Source organism: Ranitomeya imitator, chromosome 5 (assembly GCF_032444005.1).
Source record: "Ranitomeya imitator isolate aRanImi1 chromosome 5, aRanImi1.pri, whole genome shotgun sequence".
Taxonomy (NCBI): Eukaryota; Metazoa; Chordata; class Amphibia; order Anura; family Dendrobatidae; genus Ranitomeya; species Ranitomeya imitator.
This window is the reverse complement of record NC_091286.1, coordinates 195,645,506-195,672,574: the sequence shown is the minus strand read 5'-3', so window position 1 is coordinate 195,672,574 and position 27,069 is coordinate 195,645,506. Positions and strand designations below refer to the sequence as shown.

The 27,069-nt window shown below is 49.9% G+C and overlaps 1 protein-coding gene across 2 annotated transcripts in view; it reads right to left on the bottom strand.

Annotated features, from left to right (window-relative positions):
- Positions 1 to 24,703, bottom strand: part of QPCT (glutaminyl-peptide cyclotransferase) — a 248,470-nt gene extending 223,767 nt beyond the window's left edge. The window contains exons 1-2 of one of the 2 annotated variants that reach the window (XM_069769480.1): positions 24,526 to 24,703; positions 4,139 to 4,285 (exon numbers count right to left, since the gene is read on the bottom strand). In XM_069769480.1, coding sequence (XP_069625581.1) covers positions 4,139 to 4,285; positions 24,526 to 24,609 — 231 coding nt within the window. In that variant the 5' untranslated portion in view covers positions 24,610 to 24,703. The remainder of the gene's footprint in view (positions 1 to 4,138; positions 4,286 to 24,525) is intronic. The other variant, XM_069769478.1, reaches the window with a different exon arrangement.
- Positions 24,704 to 27,069: the final 2,366 nt, after the last annotated feature.

Here is a 27,069-nt window from a genome sequence, read left to right as displayed (position 1 = left end):
AACTAGTGGGATAGTTTTATAGAGCGGGTTGTTACGAATTCCAAATATGTGTACTTTTATCGTTTATTTTTTATTTACATAAACGTATTTATTGGAAATATATTTTCTTTTTTTTCTTTATTTGGGGATTTAAAAAAAATATTTTTACACTTTTTAATACATTTTTTTAAGTTATTGCAGAACATCAGAGCAGCATCTGACAGGCAAGGAAGGAGGCGTCTCAGGTCCTGCTCTCTGCAGGCACTGGGAAGCCACCTTCCCTGCAGGACCCGGAAGGACACCGTAGCCATCTTGGGGCAGGGGGTCACCATGGAGACCATCAGGACAACGCGATCGCATCGTGCTGTCTTGATGGAATCGTGCAGGGAGCCCCCTCCCTGCACGATGCCCCTCTATGTTGCTGTCAATACTGTCACATACAGCTGATAACCGCACCTGATTGCCACGGTGCTCAGCGTGAGGCCGCGTGCATAGTACTAGTACTTACTGTATGTTTACTTATGTTTGTGACAACACAATTCCCACAGAGCAGCACTAGTACGGCGCATGTCGGGAAGGGGTTAAGGAAGGAACATGTAAACTCTCTCAGCATTTTTGCAGCATTTTTCATAGTTGAAAGCAACGAGAAAGTGCAAAATTGCTATGTGTGAACATAGCCTAAGGAGTAGAGAAGGCGGTTTTTCTCCTTTTTTAATTTTGCTGTATACACAAGTCATTATACAGGAAAGATTGTTTCCTAATATTTTTTTTCCTGTAAAATACATTTTATCATCGGTATGGTATGTTTTATTGTCAGTCTATAAAAGTCGCGTAATACTCTGACGACATTGCTCCCAGCAGCGACCCTGGGAGTCAGAGATGTGTCTAGGGGTATTCCCCATGCCATTTGAGCACATGTTCCATCCATTTCAGTGATTTTACTGCCCCCTTCCCCTCCCCCAGACCTACTGGGAGGGTCTGCCAGAAAAATGCTCGGAGTTTCCCATTCACTTCCCCTTATACTAGTTACTGGAGTCGAACACCCAGCAGTCCGACCTGCTTGATTTGAGTAACTAGCACCAGAGCATTTTAGTGCTCAATCACCACTAGTCATCACTCTTATCTGATTGTGTAAAGGTACCGTCACACTGAACGATATCGCTAGCGATCCGTGACGTTGCAGCGTCCTGGCTAGCGATATCGTTGAGTTTGACAGGCAGCAGCGATCAGGATCCTGCTGTGCCATCGTTGGTCGGAGCAGAAAGTCCAGCACTTTATTTCGTCGCTGGATCTCCTGCAGACATTGCTGAATCGGCGTGTGTGACGCTGATTCAGCGATGTCTTCACTGGTAACCAGGGTAAACATCGGGTTACTAAGCGCAGGGCCGCGCTTAGTAACCCGATGTTTACCCTGGTTACCAGCGTAAACGTTAAAAAAAAAAAAACACTACATACTTACCTTCCGCTGTCTGTCCTCCGGCGCTGTGCTTCTCTGTACTGTGAGCGCCTGCCAGTCGGAAAGCAGAGCACAGCGGTGACGTCACCGCTGCGCTTTCCGGCTGGAGCTCACAGTCAGTGCAGAGAAGCACAGCGCCAGGGTACAGACACCGGAAGGTAAGTATGTAGTGTTTGTTTTGTTTTTTACGTTTACGCTGGTAACCAGGGTAAACATCGGGTTACTAAGCGCGGCCCTGCGCTTAGTAACCCGATGTTTACCCTGGTTACCAGGGGACCGGCACCGTTAGTCGCTGGAGAGCTGTCTGTGTGACAGCTCTCCAGCGACCACACAGCGACGCTGCAGCGATTGGGATCATTGTCTGGATCGCTGCAGCGTTGCTAAATGTGACGGTACCTTTACTGTAGGAATCTACCATCCCTCAGGGCGGGCTGTTACTGCTCTATACAGATGTCCTGAGGCTATTACACAGACCAGGCAGCTGTACTAACTCATGACCTGCATGCCAGTGTTCATCACTCAGTCAGGATATAAGATATGTGCTTACTTAACTCTTTCGGGACCAGGGAATTGTTCGCTTTTGCACTTTCTTTTATTCCTTGACTTCTTTCAAGAACCATAACCCTTATTTTTCTGTTTGCTTATTTTTCTGTTAATGTGGCTGAGTGAGTTCTTGTTGTTTTGAATGGTGAGCTGCCATTTTATTGATACCAACTTTGTGTACATAAAATGCTTTGATTGCTTATTACATTTTTCAGGGAGGTGAGGTGACAACCAATCCTCAATTCTGGCGTTTTGATTTAATTATTTCCCTTGACAGAATCTACCAATTAGCTTCATTATTTTACTTTTACGAACCCGGCAATACCAAATATTTTCTCTTTTTTTAACTTGGGAAGAGAGGGGATTATTTTATATTCTTTTTACACATATATATGTTTTAATTTTTTTAAATACCTTATCTTTATATTTCTTACATTATGTCTCACTTACTGTAAGAGACTTCAACCTGCGGAAATGCTTATACTATATAGTCCAATTTTGTGTTGATGTGATTGTTGGTATGGGGTAATTCTGTGTGGATGTGACTGTTGGTATGGGGTAATTCTGTGTGGATGTGATTGTTGGTATGGGGTAATTCTGTGTGGATGTGATTGTTGGTATGGGGTAATTCTGTGTGGATGTGATTGTTGGTATGGGGTAATTCTGTGTGGATGTGATTGTTGGTATGGGGTAATTCTGTGTGGATGTGATTATTGGTATGGGGTACTTCTGTGCGGATGTGCCTGTTGGTATGGGGTAATTCTGTGTGGATGTGACTTGGTATGGGGTAATTCTGTGTGAATGTGATTGTTGGTATGGGGTAATTCTGTGTGGATGTGACTGTTGGTATGGGGTAATTCTGTGTGAATGTGATTGTTGGTATGGGGTAATTCTGTGAGGATGTGATTGTTGGTATGGGGTAATTCTGTGCGGATGTGACTGTTGGTATGGGGTAATTCTGTGTTGATGTGACTGTTGGTATGGGGTAAATATGTGCAGATGTGACTGTTGGTATGGGGTAATTCTGTGTGAATGTGATTGTTGGTATGGGGTAATTCTGTGCGGATGTGACTGTTGGTATGGGGTAATTCTGTGTGAATGTGATTGTTGGTATGGGGTAATTCTGTGCGGATGTGACTGTTGGTATGGGGTAATTCTGTGTTGATGTGACTGTTGGTATGGGGTAAATATGTGCAGATGTGACTGTTGGTATGGGGTAATTCTGTGTGAATGTGATTGTTGGTATGGGGTAATTCAGTGAGGATGTGATTGTTGGTATGGGGTAATTCTGTGCGGATGTGACTGTTGGTATGGGGTAATTCTGTGTTGATGTGACTGTTGGTATGGGGTAATTCTGTGTGGATGTGATTGTTGGTATGGGGTAATTCTGTGTTGATGTGACTGTTGGTATGGGCTAATTCTGTGTGGATGTGACTTGGTATGGGGTAAATCTGTGCGGATGTGACTGTTGGTATGGGGTAATTCTGTGTGGATGTGACTGTTGGTATGGGGTAATTCTGTGCGGCTGTTACTGTTGGTATGGGGTAATTTTGTGGGGATGCGACTGTTGGTATGGGGTAATTCTGTGTTGATGTGACTGTTGGTATGGGGTAATTCTGTGTTGATGTGACACTGTTGGTATGGGATAATTCTGTGCTGATGTTACTAAAGGAAAAATATGCACAGAGTAACCACTTTGTAGTTACTATGCATCCTAGGGTAAGGACTGCCTCCTGTGAGCACTATTGTTTGCTACAATCCTGCTCAGGATGGTCTAGTCCAGGGGTCCCCAACGCCAGGCCTCGAGGGCCGCCAACAGTGCAGGTTTTCAGGATTTCTTTAGTATTGCATTGGTGGTAATGTGATCATCTGCACAGGTGATGATTCCAACCCCTATGCAATACTAAGGAAATCCTGAAAACCTGCACTGTTGGCGGCCCTCGAGGCCTGGAGTTGGGGACCACTGGTCTAGTCATTTTACTCTCTCAGTGACAAAAAAAATCTGGGAATTGAAACACAAGATTTGCATCCATCAGCCAAATCTGATCTTTAATAAATAGGCTAGTATAACTTTGATATTGATTTTAATTTTGAATAGGTTATCGGGAACTCCTGTAACATATTTAACATATTTTAATACATGTATAATGCATTACTTACTTGTCGAACTGCAAAATTTCCTGGTGATCCAGAAAACCTCTCAATAAGCATAGGCTTTAAATCAGTTTTCCACATTTGAGAAATGTCTGTTTGGGATAGAGCACGCCGCACATCAGCTGTGCGCAAGACCAGGGGGCGATGTGAATTCTGCAAATAAAACACAATTAAATATAACAATTATAGGCTATTTACTAGTTAGAGAAAACAATAAATTTGCCTTTTGCCCCTTCATGACCTATGATGTATAGGTACCTCATAGGTCGTGTATCCCCCTTTGATGCAGGCTCCGTCTCTGAGCCTGCATGTTTTCAGGCACATGACAGCGGATCTGATCAGGTGTCATGTATCCCTAACAGCCGAGGGTGGAATCACTATCCACCCACAGCTGTTAACATTTTAAATACTGCTGTTAATCTGTCAACGGCATTTCACAAACCACACCCATTGGCGCCTCTATCACATGACCGCGGAATGCCGAAAGGTTGGCATGAGTAGGAGATGTCAAAAACGCTCTCATCTTCCCCCAGCGTCTATCAGCTGTTCCCTGAAAAAGACTCGCACAGAGTGTTTGCCACCAGCCGGGGGACCGCTCACTAACTTCACTTTTTTGCAAGCACGCTTATCATTGCCTGAGGATCTGGACTGACACCACGAGTTTACAGCTGAAACAACCTTTTTCTACACACAGGAACGCAATTGCTTCAAGATCTAGACTGACACTACAAGGTACATTGCCACCTGTATATTAATTGTATACTAATATTTCCTCCCGATGCTTGACTTTTTTTTACCTTGCAGGCTGCTAATAACTATACACTTTATACAGCATCAGCAGATGTTTCATCTTCTGGTCCAGGTGACTGTCTCACATACATTTGTGCCTTTGCACTCTGGTGGACTGTTTCTATGCGTTCTCCTAATGAGCAGCGTTGTGCTTATGTATTAGGGCTCATTCCCACTTGCGATGAAATCGGACGAGTGAAATCCGATAAAAAATTGGATTGCACTAGCCCCAATGTTTCTGTGTGGTGCAGCTGACATCTGCGATTATTTTATCATGCCGATTCGGCATGCAAAACAATTGCAGCATGCTGCGATCGCACCCGAGAATCAGATCGTACGCACCCATCTATGGGTGGGTGTGAATCTTTGCACTGCACTCAGATATCACCAAGTGCAGTGCAATTCCCACCGCCGACGGCAGCAGAGGGGATGGAGAAATGACTTTTTCTGCCTCCTCCATAGCTGTACTCCGATCCTTTCATATGAGAGCACCGTCACTCGGCTCACGCTCACAGCAGATCAGGAGCAAAGTGTCATTAGCATATCGGATGATCCGATGCTGTTGCATGAGAGAATCATCGGATGCCATAATGGGACCCCGGCCTTAGTGAAACTGTGAGATTATGATTGCTGGGGGGTGGACAGCTCATTGCTAGTTATAACATCACCACCCTGTACTGTAGTGCTCAAGGTGAAAGTCTCTGGCTATTTTATGTGTTTATGCAACATTCTCTGGGTCCATGACATTGGTATGGTCAATTTACGTGGCGTGCTTAACCTTTTAAGCCCCAGGCCTGAAGATTTCCCCCCCCCCCCCAATGAACCATAAACGACACTAAAGCCATTGTTGGATAATTTTGGCCACAGCAGCCTTTATTTAACAAACAAATTAACATTACATAAATAACCAATCAATAAATCGGGGGTGGGTCCTTGAAGCTTGAAAATCTGGCGATTAAACAAAAACAGTAACAAACAGTGGACGAACCAACCGTAACTTACTCCCAGCCGTTACCCCCTGGCTCGGGAGCACCAAATCACCCCGAAGGGTGCCATCGTCCACTGAATCCCTGAGGATCAAGCCACCGCTGGCCAAATCCCCCCAAATCACCAGACCAAATAACCACCACATAAGACCAACTGAGGAATCCATATACCCACGGACCCCCAGCGCAATTTAGCACCAACTTCAAGGACCCCTCCCAACCGCTAGCCACTATGACCCGAAAATAAACTAACCCTTGGAGAAAATAAAAAATACAGGGCGGGCGGGCGGGACTTCTCACTGCGCTTCAGAGCGGGAAAGTGCCCCGCTCCTCCCCCTAACATTATAAACCCCCCACCCATTACCATAGCCACCCCCTAAAATGACTCATTACACCCACCCCCACCCCTTTCCTTCCCCAACCCCTGTCATGTCGGCTGTTGTGAATTCTGTGGCTGAGTTCACTTCTGTGGTCACAAGTGGTATTGCAGTCTCTGGGCTTCCTCCCTCAGGTGTTTTGGTGAGCTCGTTGGCTGCCTTGCTATTTAGCTCCACCTGAGTCTGTCTTCCTTGCTCCTTGTCAATGTTCCAGTGTTGGATCTGAGCTACTGCATCTTTCCTTGGGCCTGCTGCTCTGCTAGATAAGTGCTTCTAGTTTGTTTTCTGTTTTTTCTGTCCAGCTTGTTATTATCTTTTGCTGGAAGCTCTGAGAAGCAAAGGGGTGCACCGCCGTGCTGTTAGTTCGGCACGGTGGGTCTTTTTGCCCCTTTGCGTGGTTTTCGTTTTAGGGTTTTTTGTAGACTGCATAGTTCTCTTTGCTATCCTCGCTCTGTCTAGAATATCGGGCCTCACTTTGCTGAATCTATTTCATTCCTACGTTTGTCTTTTCATCTTGCTAACAGTCATTATATGTGGGGGCTGCCTATTCCTTTGGGGTATTTCTCTGAGGTAAGTCAGGCTTGTATTTCTATCTTCAGGCTAGTCAGCTCCTCAGGCAGTGCCGAGTTGCATAGGTAGTTGATAGGCGCAATCCACTGCTGCTTCCAGTTGTGTGAGGATAGATCAGGTACTGCAGTCTACAGAGATTCCACGTCTCAGAGCTCGTCCTATTGTTTTGGGTTATTGCCAGATCTCTGTATGTGCGCTGATTACTGCACGCTGTGTTGCCTGATTGCCAGCCATAACAGTACAAGGAGCCTTTCAATGATTTCCAATAGAGGGAAAAGAGAAATCCTGACATCATTTTTTTTTCTTAGCTCTGTCTTCAGTCTTTTTTTTCCCCTAGACATTAGAGTGCTTCAGGACACAGCTGTGGACATGGATATTCAGGCTCTGTGCTCCTCAATGGATAATCTCGTTGTAAATGTACAAAAGATTCAAGATACTATTGATCAGAAATCGATGCTAGAACCAAGAATTCCGATTCCTGATTTGTTTTTTGGTGACAGAACTAAGTTCCTGAGCTTCAGAAATAATTGTAAGCTATTTTTGGCCTTGAAACCTCATTCTTCTGGTAATCCTATTCAACAGGTTTTGATTATTATTTCTTTTTTGCGCGGCGACCCACAGGACTGGGCGTTTTCTCTTGCACCAGGAGATTCTGCATTGAGTAATGTTGATGCATTTTTCCAGGCGCTGGGATTGCTTTACGATGAGCCTAATTCAGTGGATCAAGCTGAGAAAAATCTGCTGGCTTTATGCCAGGGTCAGGATGATGTAGAAGTATATTGTCAGAAATTTAGAAAATGGTCAGTACTCACTCTGTGGAATGAATCTGCACTAGCGGCTTTGTTCAGAAAGGGTCTCTCTGAAGCTCTTAAGGATGTAATGGTGGGATTTCCTATGCCTGCTGGTTTGAATGAGTCTATGTCCTTGGCCATTCAGATCGGTCGTCGCTTGCGCGAGCGTAAATCTGTGCACCATCTGGCGGTATTGTCTGAGAGTAAGCCTGAGCCTATGCAGTGCGACAGGACTATGACTAAAGTAGAACGGCACGAACACAGACGTCTGAACAGACTGTGTTTCTATTGTGGTGATTCTACTCATGCTATTTCTAATTGTCCTAAACGCACTAGGCGGTTCGATAGCTCTGCCGTTATTGGTACTGTACAGTCCAAATTCCTTTTGTCCATTACCTTAATGTGCTCTTTGTCATCATATTCTGTCATGGCGTTTGTGGATTCAGGCGCTGCCCTGAATCTGATGGATTTGGATTATGCTAAACGTTGTGGATTTTTCTTGGAGCCTTTGCGGTGTCCTATTCCGTTGAGAGGAATTGATGCTACACCTCTGGCCAAGAATAAGCCTCAGTACTGGGCCCAGCTGACCATGTGCATGGCTCCTGCACATCAGGAAGTTATTCGCTTTTTGGTACTGCATAATTTGCATGATGTGGTCGTGTTGGGGTTGCCATGGCTACAAACCCATAATCCAGTATTGGATTGGAACTCTATGTCGGTAACCAGCTGGGGTTGTCAGGGAGTACATGGTGATGTTCCATTTTTGTCTATTTCGTCATCCATTCCTTCTGACATCCCAGAGTTCTTGTCGGACTTTCAGGATGTATTTGAAGAGTCCAAGTCTGATGCCCTTCCTCCGCATAGGAATTGTGATTGTGCTATCGATTTGATTCCTGGTAGTAAATTCCCTAAGGGTCGTTTATTTAATTTGTCCGTACCTGAACACACCGCTATGCGCAGTTATGTGAAGGAGTCCCTGGAGAAGGGATATATTCGCCCATCGTCGTCACCATTGGGAGCAGGGTTCTTTTTTGTAGCCAAGAAGGATGGTTCGCTAAGACCGTGTATTGATTACCGCCTTCTTAATAAGATCACTGTTAAGTTTCAGTATCCCTTGCCATTGATTTCTGACTTGTTTGCTCGGATTAAGGGGGCTAGTTGGTTTACTAAGATTGATCTTCGTGGTGCGTATAATCTGGTGAGAATCAGGCAGGGAGATGAATGGAAAACGGCATTTAATACGCCCGAGGGTCATTTTGAGTATCTGGTGATGCCGTTCGGACTTGCCAATGCTCCATCTGTTTTTCAGTCTTTTATGCATGACATTTTCCGTGAGTATCTGGATAAATTCTTGATTGTTTACTTGGATGACATTTTGATCTTCTCAGATGATTGGGAGTCTCATGTGAAGCAAGTCAGAATGGTTTTCCAGGTACTGCGTGCTAATTCCTTGTTCGTGAAGGGATCAAAGTGTCTCTTCGGTGTGCAGAAAGTTTCATTTTTGGGGTTCATCTTTTCCCCTTCTACTATCGAGATGGATCCGGTTAAGGTTCAGGCCATCGAGGATTGGACTCAGCCGACATCTCTAAAAAGTCTGCAGAAATTCCTGGGCTTTGCTAATTTTTATCGTCGCTTCATCTGTAATTTTTCTAGCATTGCCAGACCATTGACCGATTTGACCAAGAAGGGTGCTGATTTGGTTAATTGGTCTTCTGCTGCCGTGGAAGCTTTTCAGGAGTTGAAGCGTCGTTTTTGCTGTGCCCCTGTGTTGTGTCAACCTGATGTTTCTCTTCCGTTCCAGGTCGAGGTTGATGCTTCTGAGATTGGTGCAGGGGCGGTTTTGTCACAGAGAGGTTCTGGTTGCTCAGTGTTCAAACCATGTGCTTTCTTTTCCAGGAAATTTTCTGCTGCTGAGCGTAATTATGATGTGGGCAACCGAGAGTTGCTGGCCATGAAGTGGGCATTCGAGGAGTGGCGTCATTGGCTTGAGGGTGCTAAGCATCGCGTGGTGGTTTTGACTGATCATGAGAACCTTACTTATCTTGAGTCTGCCAAGCGCTTGAATCCTAGACAGGCCCGTTGGTCGTTATTTTTTGCTCGTTTTGATTTTGTGATTTCATACCTTCCGGGCTCTAAAAATGTGAAGGCGGATGCTCTGTCTAGGAGTTTTGTGCCCGACTCTCCGGGGTTATCTGAGCCGGCGAGTATCCTCAAGGAAGGAGTCATTGTGTCTGCCATCTCCCCTGATTTGCGGAGAGTGTTGCAGAAATTTCAGGCTAATAAACCTGATCGTTGTCCGGCCGAGAAACTGTTCGTCCCTGATAGGTGGACTAGTAAAGTTATCTCTGAACTTCATTGTTCGGTGCTGGCCGGTCATCCAGGAATCTTTGGTACCAGGGAGTTGGTTGCTAGATCCTTCTGGTGGCCATCTCTGTCACGGGATGTGCGTGCTTTTGTGCAGTCCTGTGGAATTTGTGCTAGGGCTAAGCCCTGCTGTTCACGTGCCAGTGGGTTGCTTTTGCCCTTGCCGGTCCCGAAGAGGCCTTGGACACATATTTCGATGGATTTCATTTCTGACCTTCCCGTTTCTCAAAAAATGTCTGTCATTTGGGTGGTCTGTGATCGCTTTTCTAAAATGGTCCATCTGGTGCCCTTGGTTAAATTGCCTTCCTCCTCTGATTTGGTGCCTTTGTTCTTCCAGCATGTGGTTCGTTTACATGGCATTCCTGAGAATATTGTTTCTGACAGAGGTTCCCAGTTTGTCTCGAGGTTCTGGCGAGCCTTTTGTGGTAGGATGGGCATTGACCTATCTTTTTCCTCGGCCTTCCATCCTCAGACTAATGGCCAGACCGAACGAACCAATCAGACCTTGGAAACATATCTGAGATGTTTTGTTTCCGCTGACCAGGATGATTGGGTGTCATTTTTGCCGTTGGCTGAGTTCGCCCTTAATAATCGGGCCAGCTCGGCTACCTTGGTCTCTCCATTTTTCTGCAATTCTGGGTTCCATCCTCGTTTCTCTTCAGGACAGGTTGAGTCTTCGGACTGTCCTGGTGTGGATTATGTGGTGGACAGGTTGCAGCAGATCTGGACTCAGGTAGTGGACAATTTGACCTTGTCCCAGGAGAAGGCTCAGCTTTTCGCTAATCGCAGACGCCGTGTGGGACCCCGACTTCGTGTTGGGGATCTGGTTTGGTTATCTTCTCGTCATATACCTATGAAGGTTTCCTCTCCTAAATTTAAACCTCGTTTTATTGGTCCGTATAGGATTTCTGAGATTCTCAATCCGGTGTCTTTTCGTCTGACCCTCCCAGACTCCTTTTCCATACATAATGTATTCCATAGGTCGTTGTTGAGGAGATACGTGGCACCTATGGTTCCATCTGTGGAGCCTCCTGCCCCTGTTTTGGTGGAGGGGGAATTGGAGTATATTGTGGAGAAGATTTTGGATTCTCGTGTCTCTAGACGGAAACTCCAGTATCTGGTCAAATGGAAGGGTTATGCTCAGGAAGATAATTCCTGGGTTTTTGCCTCTGATGTCCATGCCCCAGATCTTGTTCGTGCCTTTCATGTGGCTCATCCTGGTCGGCCTGGGGGTTCTGGTGAGGGTTCGGTGACCCCTCCTCAAGGGGGGGGTACTGTTGTGAATTCTGTGGCTGAGTTCACTTCTGTGGTCACAAGTGGTATTGCAGTCTCTGGGCTTCCTCCCTCAGGTGTTTTGGTGAGCTCGTTGGCTGCCTTGCTATTTAGCTCCACCTGAGTCTGTCTTCCTTGCTCCTTGTCAATGTTCCAGTGTTGGATCTGAGCTACTGCATCTTTCCTTGGGCCTGCTGCTCTGCTAGATAAGTGCTTCTAGTTTGTTTTCTGTTTTTTCTGTCCAGCTTGTTATTATCTTTTGCTGGAAGCTCTGAGAAGCAAAGGGGTGCACCGCCGTGCTGTTAGTTCGGCACGGTGGGTCTTTTTGCCCCTTTGCGTGGTTTTCGTTTTAGGGTTTTTTGTAGACTGCATAGTTCTCTTTGCTATCCTCGCTCTGTCTAGAATATCGGGCCTCACTTTGCTGAATCTATTTCATTCCTACGTTTGTCTTTTCATCTTGCTAACAGTCATTATATGTGGGGGCTGCCTATTCCTTTGGGGTATTTCTCTGAGGTAAGTCAGGCTTGTATTTCTATCTTCAGGCTAGTCAGCTCCTCAGGCAGTGCCGAGTTGCATAGGTAGTTGATAGGCGCAATCCACTGCTGCTTCCAGTTGTGTGAGGATAGATCAGGTACTGCAGTCTACAGAGATTCCACGTCTCAGAGCTCGTCCTATTGTTTTGGGTTATTGCCAGATCTCTGTATGTGCGCTGATTACTGCACGCTGTGTTGCCTGATTGCCAGCCATAACAGTCGGCTTCCACTAAGCGCCGCATGGGGGATGGGCGCCTGCTCCAGCCTGCACTTGACATTGGTATGGTCAATTTATGTGGGGTGCTTAACCTTTTAGGCCCCAGGCCTGAAGATTTCCACCCTCCCCCAATGAACCATAAATGACACTAAAGCCATTGTTGGATAATTTTGGCCACAGCAGCCTTTATTAAACAAACAAATTAACATTACATAAATAACCAATCAATAAATCGGGGGTGGGTCCTTGAAGCTTGAAAATCTGGCGATTAAACAAAAACCGTAACAAACAGTGGACGAACCAACCGTAACTTACTCCCAGCCGTTACCCCCTGACTCGGGAGCACCAAATCACCTCAAAGGGTGCCATCGTCCACTGAACCCCTGAGGATCAAGCCACCGCTGGCCAAATCCCCCCAAATCACCAGACCAAATAACCACCACATAAAACCAACTGAGGAATCCATATACCCACGGACCCCCAGCGCAATTTAGAACCAACTTCAAGGACCCCTCCCAACCGCCACAACGAGGGTCTCTTGACCCCTCAAAGACCCGAGACCCCCCCACACTGAATTGCTATGGCCCTCTCAATACCTTGTTGTAAAGCCAGTGCCCATAAATCAATACCCACAGCGTTTAGGTGCACACCGTCACCCAACAAAAATTCCTCGCCCCCATCCTCCAGGTCCACATGCCGCACCGCCACTCCCCCATTCCGCTGTACAAACCCGGACACCGCTCGATTGAGTTTGATCGGCGCTTTGTTAATCTTCGCAGATGATCTCGCGTGGCGCCAAAACCTGCGCGGCACGATATTCGACCACACGACAGTCAAGCCACTATACGCCAACCATAAGCGTAAAAGGTTGTGCTTAATGTCTCTCACCAATTCCCGGAAAGGACGGACACCCAGATCGTTGCCTCCCGCGTGGAGCACCAAGATGTCTGGAGGCCTGTCAAGCTGGGCACTGTTGTGCACCTCCTGGCTGACCCTGTTCCACTCCATGCCTCGGAAACCTAACCACCGAACGACCGCCACGTCCCGATGAAACCCGAGCTGCCGTCCGTCTCGTCGCATATCTGCCCGCCAAGCGCCCCAATGGACATACGAGTGTCCCAATATCCAGACCAAGAAGGGTTTGGCACCTACAACGAAAAAGAAACTTAACATAGAAAACCATACTATAACTCTTTAACTTCGTAACGACCCCCGGCCCATCAGGGCTGAATGTAACTCCTGTACCGGTTCGACTCCCATCTACCAATTCTCTGTACCACCTCGGGCAACAAACCGCCCGACGCGGCCTCGGTCGCAGCCCCGATCCGAAAGGAATGCGAGGCGAAACGAGATGTATCCAAACCCATCAGCGCTAACCCCTGTCTAAAAACCGCTATGAATTGAAATTTTGACAAAAATGACCCATCCGCGTGGCATAATAAAGGCCCAGACCTCACCGGATCAAAACTGAGGAACACCTGTAAACAACGAATGGGGCACATCAATGAATTAACCACTGCCCCCAGCACAACCCTTCGTCCCCTTCCCAGCTGATCCGTTTTAGACCGCCGAATCCAGAATTCCAAACGACCGTTAGCCAGCACAACATCCTTAGCCAGCAAACCTCCACAACTACTCCTGCTCTGAGCCACCAGCTCCCCGATGCGCAAAGCCCCAAAAAAGGCTAAGGAAAAAGCCAAACGGAAAAGAGCGATTTCAAAATCCGAAACACAAACTTCCGACAAGCGCCCCCCTAGAGATTCCAACATCTGGAAAAAAACCGGGCATCTGCGGTCCCCCGTACCACTCTGTCGCCCGAACCCCTTAAACGCCTGCCGGACCAGAAACACTTTCGTCAGGTCCCTTAACCCCTTTTAAGTTTAAAGCCAAAAGCCAAGCCCGCACAAATGCGCCCAGCCTTTGCTGAGGACTGAGCCCTCCTTAGCCCCTTTACTCAGCCACAACAATAAGGCGCCCACTTCATCTTCCGCAGAACCTCCACCCTGGCAGGATTCCAACCACCCTTCCCATGCACCCCATACTGACTGATACGCGGCCCAAGTGCTGGGCGACAATGAAGCCCTTATCAAATGGTCTGCTGCCCTGAGACCACGCTCCAGAGTTCCGGTGGGCAATCCAGACCCAGTTCCTCCGCCGTCGGAGCCAGTACACGAAATCGATTCCACTGTAAACGAGACAATGAGTCAGCAATGGAATTCTGAACCCCGGGAACATGAGAGGCGGTAACATGCGCATTCAAAGACAAGCAAGACAACACTAGCTGCCGCAAAACCCGAATCACCGGAGGTGAGGATGCTGATAGGCTGTTGATAGCACACACCACACCCATATTGTCGCAATTAAAACGGATTCTCCTATTCCGAAACTCAGACTTCCACAAATGCACGGCCACCAAAATGGGAAAGATCTCCAGCAGAGTCACATTTTTGACCAAGCCGTTCCCAAATCATTCAGCTGGCCACCTCGTCGCACTCCACTGTCCTCTGAAGTAGGCTCCAAAACCTACACCGCCGGAAGCATCCGTAAACAAATCCAACTCTGCGTTAACCACAACGTCCTCCATGAGCAAAGACCTACCATTGTAATCCGCCAAGAAACGATCCCAAACCTCCAAATCGGAACCTCCTGTGGAACGATGCGGCACGCAAAATTCAATTTACCGAGCAACGACTGAACCTCCCGTAACTGCAACTTCTTCACACGCCTCGCCCTTGCGACCTCAATGCATAACGCGACCACCTTCTCCTCCGGTAAACGAAATTCCCAATTCACTGTGTCAATAACAATGCCCAAGAACGAAAGGCACGTACAAGGCCCCTCAGTCTTGCCCGGAGCCAACGGCACGCCAAAGAGCTCAGCCACACCAACAAACTGAACGCAAAACAAGTTCACAACACCTGGAATCTGCCGGACCAATGCACAAAAAGTCATCCAAATAATGGATCACCGAATCAAAGCCCGATGTGTCCCGTACGACCCATTCAATAAACGAACTAAACGTTTCAAAGTACGAACACGACAAGGAACAGCCCATCGGCAAACATCTGTCCATAAAAAACCCGCCGTTCCAAAAACACTCCAATAACCTTGAACTCTCCGGGTGAACCGGCAACAAGCGAAAAGCGGATTCAATGTCCGTCTTCGCCAAAAGCGCTCCCCTACCGCAACGCCGATCCCAACGGGCCGCCTCGTCAAATGATGTATAAACAACCGAGCAGAGTTCCGGATCAATCCCGTCATTGACGGATCGACCCCGAGAGTACGACAAATGGTGAATCAGCCTGAACTTATTAGGTTCTTTTTTAGGCACGACACCCAACGGGGAAACCACCAAATCCACAAAAGGGGGATCCTGAAACGGTCCCGACATTCTGCCCAAAGCAACCTCCTTTGACAATTTCTCAGTGACGACACCAGCATATTCCTCAGCAGACCTGAGGTTTTTACAAGACCTGGGAATGACAAACGGGGGGGGCGGTATCCTAAAACCATCCTGAAACCCAGACCGCAACAGTTCGGCCCCCTTCCTATCAGGGTATCTACTTAGATAAGGGGCCATCGCGCCCAGCTTCACTGGCGTCACCCCCTTTGGAATTACCAGACTCGGTCTTGGACTTGTTCTTTTTGAAACACCGTGCGGCACCATGTGAAGAACCACTGCAGTGCGAACACACGTGCTTAAACCTGTACGTAGCGCCGAATCTGCACTGGCCCTTGTTAAATTGCCAGCATAAGCCATGCTTCTGCCCTCCCGACTGACTCCCGGACCCCCCAGCAGTCCCTTGGGATGCAAACTGGCCGGTCCCACCGGCCCCACCCTGAAAGGGTTGTCCCAACCGTGTGGGTGCCATCACCCAAAGCCATAAGCCAATATCCTTTTGATCCCAACGTATAGCCGGCCGTATCGCTTTTCTCTGCCTGAACTGCTCATCATATCGGAGCCACGCCTGACCCCCATATACACGGTGCGCCTCCCCAATCGAGTCCATGTAACAGAAAAGGCCGGAACAATTCTCAGGTGCCTTTTCACCCACAACGCTGGCCAGGATCGCAAATGCCTGCAACCAATTTACGAAGGTCTGCGGTATAAGCCGCCACCTACGCTTCTCTTCCTCCTCCTTCTTGCTCTCATCTTTTTTCCCCTTGTCCAAGTTAAACTTTTCCAGCGGGAGCAGGGAAAAGATTTCGACGTATTCGTCTTTCCAAATCTTTTCCCTCACTTCCTTCTTCAAATGGACCCCCAACGGGCCCTCGAAGCACACAAACACTTCGCCATACGCCCTGTCATCTAAATGAATCCTGCATTCTTTCTATTTCTCGGTCTGTACTGATACGGACACCGGCTCAACAGCGCTGTTATGCGCCACCAGGCCCCAACCCGGAAACACTCGCCCGGCTTCCCGCGGCCCTACCCACGCGGCCAACTGACCAGGCAAAGACACACCACTATCCAGCCGCGCGATTAACTCTCTGACATTACCCAGCAGTTCGCTAACGCCCGCTTCCCCCAAACCGGCCGCCGCCGACGCGCCCTGACTAACTACGCCCGACGCCCCCACCGTACCGACCCCCACAGACTGAGATACCGCAATAGACAAACAAGACATGGAGCTATACTCACCGGGCTGCGAGAGAGCTGTGATCCCTCCAGCCGCTGGGCGTGCGTCCATCCCGTCGATCGATGATCTCGAAGCTCCCTCCGGACCCCCCGGGAGAGGAGGTCCACTGATGACCGACCTCACGGATCCCACTGGTGATGCTGCCGAGGGCCCAGCCGCCCTGGAAACGTGGAGCCTGTTGCTTGCAGATGAGCCAGCTGGCCCCTGTACTGGGGCGTGCCTGCTGACTCTGGACCCGCTGCCCGCTCCGTGATGCGGGGAGTGATGCGACGATCCACTGCCAGCACTCCAGTGCTGGCACGCGCCGAGAGCGCCATCAGCGCCATCTACTGGCAGGTCCAGCAACCCCGAAACCACTGGGGGGCCACCTGCCGCTGCATTTCCCTGCTGTGCTCCACCGCTGGGTCAATCCCGGGGACGAAGCAGGACGCCTGCCAGGTGAGTTAGCCCGGCGGCCTGCTGTAACATCCCCTGGTCCTCCTGCAGCCCCAGTGAGCGCTGACCCCGCCCCAGGCACAGGGCAGGAAGGGCCGCGCGACGCTGTAGGCCTCATCCCGGCCGGTGGATTCCTCCCAGCCCGGGGCCTGCTTTGGGGCTTAGATGCAGGCGCCCGGACTGCAGGGTCCCGGGAGGGGCTCCGGCGCCGGCGCTGAGGCCTGGAAGGGACGTCGGGTGAGAGTCGCTCTGGGGGACGTACCCGGCATGAACGCCGCAGCATTCCGGATTCCACCGCTGCAGCGCCGCTTCCACCGCCGATGATCCCCGCCACTTGTGCTTCCAGCCAGCCCGGGGGCTGGGTCGCCGCTGCCTGCTGAAGGGACTCCAGGGCCTGGTACACGGACGCCATGGTGAGTGGAGGAGCGAGGGGACTTCTCGCTGCGCTTCAGAGCGGGAAAGTGCCCCGCTCCACCCCCCTAACATTATAAACCCCCCACCCATTACCATAGCCACCCCCTAAAATGACTCATTACACCCACCCCACCCCTTTCCTTCCCCAACCCCTGTCATGTCGGCTTCCACTAAGCGCCGCATGGGGGATGGGCGCCTGCTCCAGCCTGCACTTTACATCAAAGTGTTTTAGCCAGGAAAACCGCTGTGGCTAAACAGGCAGAGCTGGGGAGGAGGCAGAACCAAGTGTGACTACAACTACCTATAAAATTGTGTAAGGGTGCCAGCGCTTCTTACACCAGAAATGCTGTGCCAGTTGCTAAATGGAAGCACGTATCTAGCAAGGCGCACATCACTGAGATGATGAACAGAAATCATTAAGTGGTCTACATTTCTTAATTAAATTGGCGCATTGTACTCCAGCAAACATTCATTAAGACTGGAGTAAACAACACTTCCTATTGTTCCTTTTTTTTCACCATATGCCTTCATCTCACCGACTGTGGGAAAAAAGGAAATAGAACACTTACAATAGTTTTTGTGTTAAAAGGACCCTGTCAGCACAAAATGACTGTTCAAATCAAGGAAACATTGGCTTCAGGTGCACCAACACACATCACAGACATGAATACAGTGCGCCCTGGCATCAGGTGCACCAACACACATCACAGACATGAAGACAGTGCGCCTCGGCTTCAAGTGCACCAACACACATCACAGACATGAAGACAGTGCGCCTTGGCATCAGGTGCACCAACACACATAACAGACATGAAGACAGTGCGCCTTGGCATCAGGTGCACCAACACACATAACAGACATGAAGACAGTGTGCCTTGGCATCAGGTGCACCAACACACATCACAGATATGAAGACAGAGTGCCTGGGCTGCAAGTGCACCAACACACATCACAGACATGAAGACAGTGCGCCTCGGCTTCAAGTGCACCAACACACATCACAGACATGAAGACAGTGCGCCTTGGCATCAGGTGCACCAACACACATAACAGACATGAAGACAGCGCGCCTTGGCATCAGGTGCACAAACACACAACACAGATATGAAGACAGAGTGCCTGGGCTGCAAGTGCACCAACACACATCACAGACATGAAGACAGAGGGCCTTGGCTGCAAGTGCACCAACACACTTCAGATATTAAGACAGTGCGACTTGGCTTCAGGTGCACCAACTCACATCAGACATGAAGACAGAGCACGTTGGCTTCAGGTGCACCAACACACATCACTGACATGAAGACATTGCGCTTTGGCTTCAGATGCACTAACACACATCCAGGGCCGCCATCAGGGCATGACAGCCATGACTGGCGTATGGGGCCCGGTGGGCAGAGGGGGCCCGCATCGGGCCCCGTCTCATCTGCTCACCGGGTCCCCCTGCAAGCGCTGCAGCACACTATTGACGTGCGGGCCCGTGCCCGCACGTCAATAGTTAAACGTCGCCGCCAGCCAGTCGGAGGCTGGCAGCTGAATTGAGCGGCCGCAGTGTGCAGTCGCACCTCGCCGGCGTCTGACGTCGTCAGCCGCCGGCGAGTGCGTCCTTCACCTGTGTGGAGGAGCTTCGCCCGCCGCAGGAGCACACGGCCAGGTAAGAAGTATATATATATATTTTTTTTTTTTGGTAGCGGCGATCCAGGGGAGGGGTCCCGGGGCAGTATGCTGGACACGGGGGCAGAATGCTGGGCACGCTGGAGGCAGAAAGCTGGGCAGAGAAGATGCTGGACACAGGCAAATGCTGGACAAAGGGGCAGAAAGCTGGGCAGAGGAGATGCTGGACACAGGGGCAAAATGCTGGACAAAGGGGCAGAAAGCTGGACACAGGGGTAGAGGAGATGCTGGACACGGGGGCAGAATGCTGGACAAAGGGGCAGAAAGCTGGACACAGGGGTAGAGGAGATGCTGGACACGGGGGCAGAATGCTGGACAAAGGGGCAGAAAGCTGGACACAGACCGGAGCATTATGCTGGACACATGGGCAGAATGCTGGACACGGGCAGTATTCTGGACACGGGCATTATGCTGGACAAAGGGGCAGAAAGCTGGACACGGGCATTATGCTGGACACAGGGGCATTATGCTGGACAAAGGGGCAGTATTCTGGACACAGGGGCAGAATGCTGGACACAGGGGCATTATGCTGGACAAAGGGGCAGTATTCTGGACACGGGCATTATGCTGGACACAGGGGCATTATGCTGGACACGGGGGCAGAATGCTGGACAAAGGGGCAGAAAGCTGGACACGGGCATTATGCTGGACACGGGGGCAGAAAGCTGGACAAAGGGGCAGTATTCTGGACACAGGGGCATTATGCTGGACAAAGGGGCAGAAAGCTGGACACAGGGGCATTATGCTGGACACAGGGGCATTATGCTGGACACGGGCAGTATTCTGGACACGGGCAGAATGCTGGACACAGGGGCATTATGCTGGACACAGGGGCAGTATTCTGGACACAGGGGCATTATGCTGGACAAAGGGGCAGAAAGCTGGACACAGGGGCATTATGCTGGACACGGGCAGAATGCTGGACACGGGCATTATGCTGGACACAGGCAGAATGCTGGACACGGGCATTATGCTGGACACAGGGGCAGAATGCTGGACAAAGGGGCAGTATTCTGGACACGGGCAGAATGCTACACAGGGGCAGAATGCTGGACACGCTGGGGCATTATGATGGTCAAAGGGGCAGTATTCTGGACACGGGCAGAATGCTACACGTGCAGAATGCTAGACACGCTGGGGCAGAGATGCTGGACACAGGGGCATTATGCTGGACAAAGGGGCAGAATGCTGGACACGGGCAGAGATGCTGGACACGGGCAGAATGCTATACAGCGGCAGAATGCTGGACACGCTGGGGCAGAGATGCAGGACACAGGGGCATTATGCTGGACACAGGAGCATTATGCTGGACACAGGGGCAATATTCTGGACACGGGCAGTATTCTGGACACGGGCAGAATGCTGGACACGCTGGGGCAGAATGCTGGACACGCTGGGGCAGAATGCTGGACACGCTGGGGCAGAATGCTGGACACGCTGGGGCAGAATGCTGGACACAGGGGCAGAATGCTGGACAAAAAGGCAGTATGCTGGACACAGAGGCAGAATGCTGGACACAGGGGCAGAATGCTGGACACAGGGGCAGAATGCTGGACACGGGCAGAATGCTGGACACAGGGGCAGTATGCTGGACACAGGGGCAGTATGCTGGACACGGGCAGTATGCTGGACACGGGCAGTATGCTGGGCACAGGGGCAGAATGCTGGGCACAGGGGCAGAATGCTGGACACGGGCAGAATGCTGGACACAGGGGCAGTATGCTGTACACGGGCAGAATGCTGGACACAGGGGCAGTGATGCTGGACACACGGGCAGAGATGCTGGACACGGGGGCAGAGATGCTGGACACGGGGGCAGAGATGCTGGACACGGGGGCAGAGATGCTGGACACGGGGGCAGAGATGCTGGACACGGGGGCAGAGATGCTGGACACGGGGGCAGAATGCTGGACACGGGCAGTATGCTGGACACGGGCAGAATGGAGATTCGGGGTATGATGAAAGACATGGGGGCATGACTGGAGACAGATGTGGAAGGATTGGAGACAGATGGGGCAGAATGGAGACACAAGAGGCATGATTGGAGACAAGTGGCAGGATTGCAGACATGGGGGCATGATTGGAGACACTGGGGGAAGAACTGGAGACAGACCTTGCAGGATCATGGGGCAGGATGGATATGATGGAGACAAATGGGTCAGGATGGGGAGATCATATGGGGCAGAATGGATACTCATGAGGGCAGGATGGGAGAACATATGGCTGACGCCAGGAATGAGACATACATTGGCCAGGATGGGGAATATTATTACCATAGGGACTAATTTATTGATATTATTACTGCAGTGATGTATTTATTTTATTTTTTGAGGATACAGTTTTAAATGAGGGGGCGGTCCTGTTACTGTGTAGAGTGATACTATGTCGCCTCTTTTTCTTCATGTGGTGTAATGTAGAAGTTGGAAAAATTAAGTAATGTATTCTACAAGCAGAGCTCGAGATAACTGTGTTATTTCCTGCAGAAACGAGTCCTGGCTGGATGAAATGATGGCGGTCTGTGCTAGATGAAAGATGAAGGACTTCACCTAGAGACGTCACTGGTGAGTCAGTGTGTTACCTATACACTGACACTATACACTGTATACAGAGCTCCTGTGTATAATTTCACTAGTGATCACTGTATTATCTGTACACAGACACTGCATACTAAGTACAGATCTCCTGTGTATAATGGCACTTATGGTGATAGTATGGTGCTTTTTTTTATTACTGATCAGAATTGCAGTATTTAGTCACTATATGGTGGTAATATGTGGTCTGGTCATGGTGTAGCGATATTTGTTCTTTGTATGTGATATTCGATCACTGTGGTGGTAATATGTCATCTGGTCATAGTGCTGTGGTATTTGTTCTTTGTATTTGATATTATTGGTCATTTAAAAAATTGAAAAATAAATTAAAATATACCTAAGTTGTATTGCATATTTTAACAAATATTTAATAGGTTACAGTAGAGTAGGGTCTGGCCAAAAGTGTCTACCGTGTTATGGTGGCGGCTTAAAAAATCTTTTGGCCAAAACAAAAGCTGCGGGTTATATGTGTGATCTGGTGATGGGAACTGTTAATGTGTGATAGGTGAGAAGTGGAGTTTTTCCAAGAGAGAGCGGTGGGACTGTGGACAGTTCGAGGGGTGGAGGCGGGGCTGGGGTGGAGCCTGGGCGGAGTCTCAAGGGGGCCCCGAAAATTTTGCCAGTATGGGGCCCCGAAATTTCTAGTGGCAGCCCTGCACACATCAGACATGAAGACAGTGCACCTTGGCTTCAGGTGGACCAACACACATCAGACATGAAGACATTGTGCCTTGTCTTCAAGTGCACCAACACACATCAGACATGAAGACAGTGCGCCTTGGCTTCAGGTGCACCAACACACATCATAGACATGAAGATAGAGTGCCTTGGCTTTAAGTGCACCAACACACATCAGAGATGAAGACAGTGCGCATTGGCTTCAAGTGCATCAACACACATCAGACATGAAGACAGTGCGCCTTGGCTTCTGGTGCACCAACACACATCACAGACATGAAGACTTTGCGCCTTGGCTTCAGGTGCACCAACACACATCACATACATGAAGACAGTGCGCCTTGGCTTCAGGTGCGTCAACACACATCAGACATGAAGACAATGCGCCTTGGCTTCAGGTGCGTCAACACACATCAGACATGAAGACAATGCGCCTTGGCTTCAGGTGCACCAACACACATCACAGACATGAAGACAGTGCGCCTTGGCATCAGGTGCACCAACACACATCACAGACATGAAGACAGTGCGCCTTGGCTTCAGGTGCGTCAACACACATCAGACATGAAGACAATCTATCTATCTTTTATTTTTTATGTAGCGCTAACATATTTCGCTGCGCTTTACAGTTTGCACACATTATCATCACTGTCCCCGATGGGGCTCACAATCTAGATTCCCTATCAGTATGTCTTTGGAATGTGGGAGGAAACCGGAGTACCCGGAGGAAACCCACGCAAACACGGAGAGAACATACAAACTCTTTGCAGATGTTGTCCTGGGTGGGATTAGAACCCAGGACTCCAGCGCTGCAAGGCTGCTGTGCTAACCACTGCGCCACTGTGCTGCGCCTTGGCTTCAGGTGCGTCAACACACATCAGACATGAAGACAATGCGCCTTGGCTTCAGGTGCACCAACACACATCACAGACATGAAGACAGTGCGCCTTGGCTTCAGGTGCACCAACACACATCACAGACATGAAGACAGTGCGCCTTGGCATCAGGTGCACCAACACACATCACAGACATGAAGACAGTGCGCCTTGGCTTCAGGTGCGTCAACACACATCAGACATGAAGACAATGCGCCTTGGCTTCAGGTGCGTCAACACACATCAGACATGAAGACAATGCGCCTTGGCTTCAGGTGCACCAACACACATCACAGACATGAAGACAGTGCGCCTTGGCATCAGGTGCACCAACACACATCACAGACATGTAGACATTGCGCTTTGGCTTCAGGTGCACCAACACACATCAGACATGAAGACAATGCGCCTTGGCTTCAATTGTACCAACACATCACAGACATGAAGACAGAGTGCTTTGGCTTCAGGTGCTCCAACACGTGCAGTGGTCAGCACAGCAGCCTTGCAGCGCTGGAGTCCTGGGTTCAAACCCCACCAAGGACAACATCTGCAAAGAGTTTGCATGTTCTCTCCGTGTTTGCGTGGGTTTCCTCCGGGTACTCCGGTTTCCTCCCACATTCCAAAGACATACTGAATTTAGATTGTGAGCCCCAACGGGGACAGTGATGATAATGTGTGCAATCTGTAAAGTGCTGCGGAATATGTTAGCGCTATATAAAAATAAAGATTATTATTTATCACAGACATGAAGACAGTGCGCCTTGGCCTCAGGTGTCACAACAACCAACACAAGCACAAGCTAAGACAAGTCCATAAAGAAGAAAAGTCCCGCTGTGCCTGGCATGTAGCATGTGCTGGATGGCAGCTGTACTGGCACATCCTTACAGGAGTATTGCCAGTGTGATATTTGGCACAACGCCCTTTACAACACTTTTACCGACTGGAGCTGATAAGATGGTAGTCGCACAGTGCTACCCACCAAGAAATGCCTCCATTACCAGCACTATGCCTCCATGTAAGCGGTGCCCTCAGGGCACAGGCAGGACATGATCTGCCCTTCAGTCATCAGCGGGAGAAACACAAGCACCATCATCTCCTGGCCGGTAACAGCTGGCAGGAGCTCCGTGCTCCGGAGACATTGCCGGCTTTTCCCTGTGCAAGCAGCAGGAATTATACAGAGATGCACTTACTTTCTCCGTGGTCCATTGGGGGCTTCCGTTTTGCCCACTGACCAGCGCCCACAGGTAGACAGTGCCTAGAAGGCAGATTGGCATGGCTCCGGGTCAGTCAGTCTCCCCGCAGGCTTCAGTGCCCCGAACAGCAGGAGGGAAGGAGTCACATATGGGCGGGCAGATGTGGAATGGGGGAAACATGAGGGACGTCATCCTGAGGTAAATCGTGATGTGGCATCTGGGAAGAGGAAGCGATGACAGGAGGCATTCTGAGCCTGGCAGGAAGAAGCAGACAAGTGATGGCCACCCCAGGGATGTCACACAGGTGCCCCTGCCCAGGAGACATGATGGAGGCAGCAGACAAGTGCTGGTCACCTCAGGGATGTCACACAGGTGCCCCAGCCCAGGAGACATGATGGAGACAGCAGACAAGTGATGGCCACCCCAGGGATGTCACACAGGTGCCCCTGCCCAGGAGACATCATGGAGGCAGCAGACAAGTGCTGGTCACCTCAGGGATGTTACACAGGTGCCCCTGCCCAGGAGGCATGATGGAGACAGCAGACAAGTGCTGGTCACCCCAGGGATGTCACACAGGTGCCCCTGCCCAGGAGGCATGATGGAGGCAGCAGACAAGTGCTGGTCACCTCAGGGATGTCACACAGGTGCCCCTGCCCAGGAGGCATGATGGAGACAGCAGACAAGTGCTGGTCACCTCAGGGATGTCACACAGGTGCCCCTGCCCAGGAGGCATGATGGAGACAGCAGACAAGTGCTGGTCACCCCAGGGATGTCACACAGGTGCCCCTGCCCAGGAGGCATGATGGAGGCAGCAGACAAGTGCTGGTCACCCCAGGGATGTCACACAGGTGCCCCAGCCCAGGAGGCATGATGGAGACAGCAGACAAGTGCTGGTCACCCCAGGGATGTCACACAGGTGCCCCTGCCCAGGAGGCATGATGGAGACAGCAGACAAGTGCTGGTCACCCCAGGGATGTCACACAGGTGCCCCAGCCCAGGAGGCATGATGGAGGCAGCAGACAAGTGCTGGTCACCCCAGGGATGTCACACAGGTGCCCCTGCCCAGGAGGCATGATGGAGACAGCAGACAAGTGCTGGTCACCTCAGGGATGTCCCAGCCCAGGAGACATGATGGAGACAGCAGACAAGTGCTGGTCACCTCAGGGATGTCCCAGCCCAGGAGACATGATGGAGACAGCAGACAAGTGCTGGTCACCTCAGGGATGTCACACAGGTGCCCCAGCCCAGGAGACATGATGGAGACAGCAGACAAGTGCTGGTCACCTCAGGGATGTCCCAGCCCAGGAGACATGATGGAGACAGCAGACAAATGCTGGTCATCTCAGGGATGTCACACAGGTGTCGTGAACCGGTTGTCAGCAGAGTATACTGGTGATGGGTCGCCCTGATAGTGATGTGAGGTGCGTTTGTACCTGTTAGTGTCCTCATGGTGGCGCCTGCCGGTGTCGTATTGCTTCGGCCTGATGTACGGTGCGTCAGCAGGGTGATCCACGTTGGTTACCTGATGAGGGGCAAGGTAGTCATTAGCAGAGTTGTTTTGCCTCACATTTTCGAGTTTGTTTCTGTCCTGAGCCTCATGACGACTCTCGCTCACTTCGCTGGAGGTGTCGTATTCTGGTTTTGGTACTGGTTCAGGGTTATAGTTTGGATCAGGAAGGTCATTAACATACTGAGATGTGCGTTGTGGTGAGTCTTGCAGTGGAAACTCCAGACTCGACGTACTGCTTTGGCTATGCAGCTTGGGATTTTGCGCGGCTTCTAGCGATTCTGCTTCGGCGAGGGCTGCGGCAGCTTCCCTTTTTGCTGCTAGGCTTTCTAAGGAGGCATCCACACGTGCCTTCTCTAACTGCGACCTTCTCTCTTGATGGGCTCTCTCTAAGCGCGACCTTCTCTCTTGATCGGCTCTCTCTTCATCTATGCGTGCTTTTTCTAATTTAAGTTGCATCTCTTGGTCAGCAAAGCTCGCTCGTATTTTGGCAGCTTCAGCATTTGCGCGGGCAATGGCGACAGCGCTGCTGATGGATGTTGTCTTTGAGGAGACGGAAGTAACAGATCTTGTCCTATGCGATTTGTGAGACATGGTGTCTTGGGAAAGTGCTTGGCTGTGCAGAGATTGCTGTAGCTGTATTTAGTCTCTGAGTAGCCGGTGACTTGAATCCCACTAGTTGGATGGCTGCCGTTTCACTGTTCTGTCCTCACTAGCTGAGGCAGGCTCATACGTAGCTATACAGTCAGCTAAACCGCTATACCGGGGTCCAATAAGGAGACTGTGGTTGAGTCTGTGCTTTATTAAACGTAGTGGTATATTGATGCAGTGAAACTGTGAACAATGATATACATAGAATCAGTGCATGGCATAGAACAGATACATAATACACATGATATACATTATGCATAACATTTAGAAAGCTAGTGACTAAACTGGGAGTACAACTGGTTAAACTAAGCTAATATAGAGCAGGAATATCTATAGGAAGCATAAAGACATACCGGCAATGCAATCGCAAGGGGGATGAAGTG